At 37.8% G+C, this 2,080-nt stretch overlaps 1 protein-coding gene across 2 annotated transcripts in view; it reads right to left on the bottom strand.

Annotated features, from left to right (window-relative positions):
• The window catches only part of hpgd (15-hydroxyprostaglandin dehydrogenase), a 37,293-nt gene that overhangs the window by 26,555 nt on the left and 8,658 nt on the right, over nucleotides 1-2,080 (bottom strand). For both annotated transcript variants that reach the window (XM_008317769.3, XM_025058563.1), the window contains one exon: nucleotides 272-368. In XM_008317769.3, coding sequence (XP_008315991.1) covers nucleotides 272-368 — 97 coding nt within the window. The remainder of the gene's footprint in view (nucleotides 1-271; nucleotides 369-2,080) is intronic.

Below are 2,080 nucleotides of genomic sequence, written 5' to 3'. Positions count from 1 at the left end.
GTTCAAGCATTACAGCAGCGACACACTTTTGTACCATATTCCATTAGAAGCCTCTCACGCCCAACTCCCCCCGACCCCACTGGCACCTCACCGCGTCCCCCCACGGGGACCCGCCCCACATTTTGAAAAGTACTGCGTTGTGATCTAATAATTAAAACTGAGTCTCTAAAGTGTCATTTTGTTTTTTGTTTTTTAAATGGAGTATACCTTTTACTGACTGTGCAAATATTCTGAACACATTGTACTTTGATGGGTTTTTACAGTATGTTACCTGCCATGGAGGACACGTTGATGATGGTACCACCTTGCTTGCCATGCTCTTTGCTCATGTGCTCCAGTGCCAGATAGGTGCCCTTGATGACAGACGTCTGTGAAGGAAAAAAAAAAACAACAAACAAATGCAGTTAAGTGACCTGCTCAGCTGTGGCCGCAAAGTTCTCTGTGAGCAGGAAGTGAAACTAAATGCAAAGAACGAGTTCATGTATTTATAGAGACGTGTCTGAAGAGATGGTGACAAGTTACTGCACAACAGCTTCCCCAGCCTTTTGGGGGGATATTGAGTGGAAGTAGTTGGAGAAGTAGCTGCGTGCTGTGCCCCAGTTTGAGGCATTAACTCACATTTTCAGCAAAAACAACCGGTTAAAAAAAAAAAAAACTAGGAGATTGCAGATGCAGATTGTACTACGTGTGACTCTGAAAATAGTGACTTGTTGGGGTCTTGAGAATAAGAATCTTAAGCTAAATCTTTTTTGTGCCACAGAAAAATAAAAAACTAAAAACATGTCAGAAGAGTATACTGATATTAAAAGCAAATATAAAGTACACCAACCACCAAAGGAGAAGTCAAAATCTGCCACGTCTGACCACTACAAAAGACGGAATAACACCATGGACTGGGACAAAGCCAAAGAAACGGTTTGTACAAAGGGCTGATAAGGGAACTTCACAGTAAGACTACAAATCACTGATCACGTGATCATGTGACACTTCCAAGTAAGATGGACGCCCACCACGGAAACATGTCAAACTACACCTGCAATGTCCGATTATAGGAAAAAAAAAGTATAGTAAATAGTAAAAGTAAAAGTCATACATATTATGCAGAAAAGGCTTTGCAGTTAAGAATCACCTGTGGCCATATACTTTATTTTGAGAATGACAAAAAGTGCAAATGTATTTTATTTTGAAAGCCTAAAAGACCTCCAAACACCAAACGACTCCCCAAAGACTTTTATTTTGAAAAGCTTGGCATGTGTTTAGATTTATTTATAACTGAGGGAGAGTCTTTTTTTTTTACATAAAAAATAAAGTAAATAAAATTAATTTTTGCAGCCCAGTAACAATAGACCAACGGCCCAGTACTGGTCAGGGAGCAGGAGGTTTGGGGTATTAGCTTTAGCCCCTATCTTGAAACACATAATTATGTAGTTGGTTTCCTCCAGGAGGTTAAACTTCCTGGTTCCCAACATGTGGACTGAATCTGAACTCCTGATATTTGGAGTCCAATTTAATATATATATATTTTAATGCACAGTCAGAAAAAAAAAAAAGTAAGAAAAAAAAGTTGCTTCTTGACTGAACCTGCCGCTCCTTCACCACCTCTGTCTGAAGCTGTCAAACTCAAAGAACCTCTCCAGGCCAAATACAGGAGAGCTTAATCTCTGCTAAAAATAGTAGAGTTTTCTTTTGAGGTAACAAATCTATTCATTACCTTTTAAAGAAGCTTGACACGACTTTGTGTGAGGGCCGTACAATTATAACCTTATTTCTTCAAACTCTGACACATGTTGTTCATCAAGATAATCTATTAAAATATAAAAGATAAAAAGATCACACAATGTACTTTTCAGCTGCACATTTCCACATTTGCATATTTGCATATCTTGCTTTCAGAGGTCACACCTTGGTTAGCATCCAACCAACAGACCAGGTGTGTTTGAGGTCAATATAAATATTAGAACAAAAACAATATATGGTCAAGTCAAGTCATGTACATATATATAAATATAAATATATGTAATAATGTTTATTATTATTATTATTATACCAGTGGCACATTATTATTATACCAGCCAAGTTA

Source organism: Cynoglossus semilaevis, chromosome 9, assembly GCF_000523025.1.
Source record: "Cynoglossus semilaevis isolate Cse_v1.0 chromosome 9, Cse_v1.0, whole genome shotgun sequence".
Lineage (NCBI taxonomy): Eukaryota > Metazoa > Chordata > Actinopteri > Pleuronectiformes > Cynoglossidae > Cynoglossus > Cynoglossus semilaevis.
Note: the sequence above shows the minus strand (reverse complement) of the source record. Positions and strands in the feature narration are given on the sequence as shown.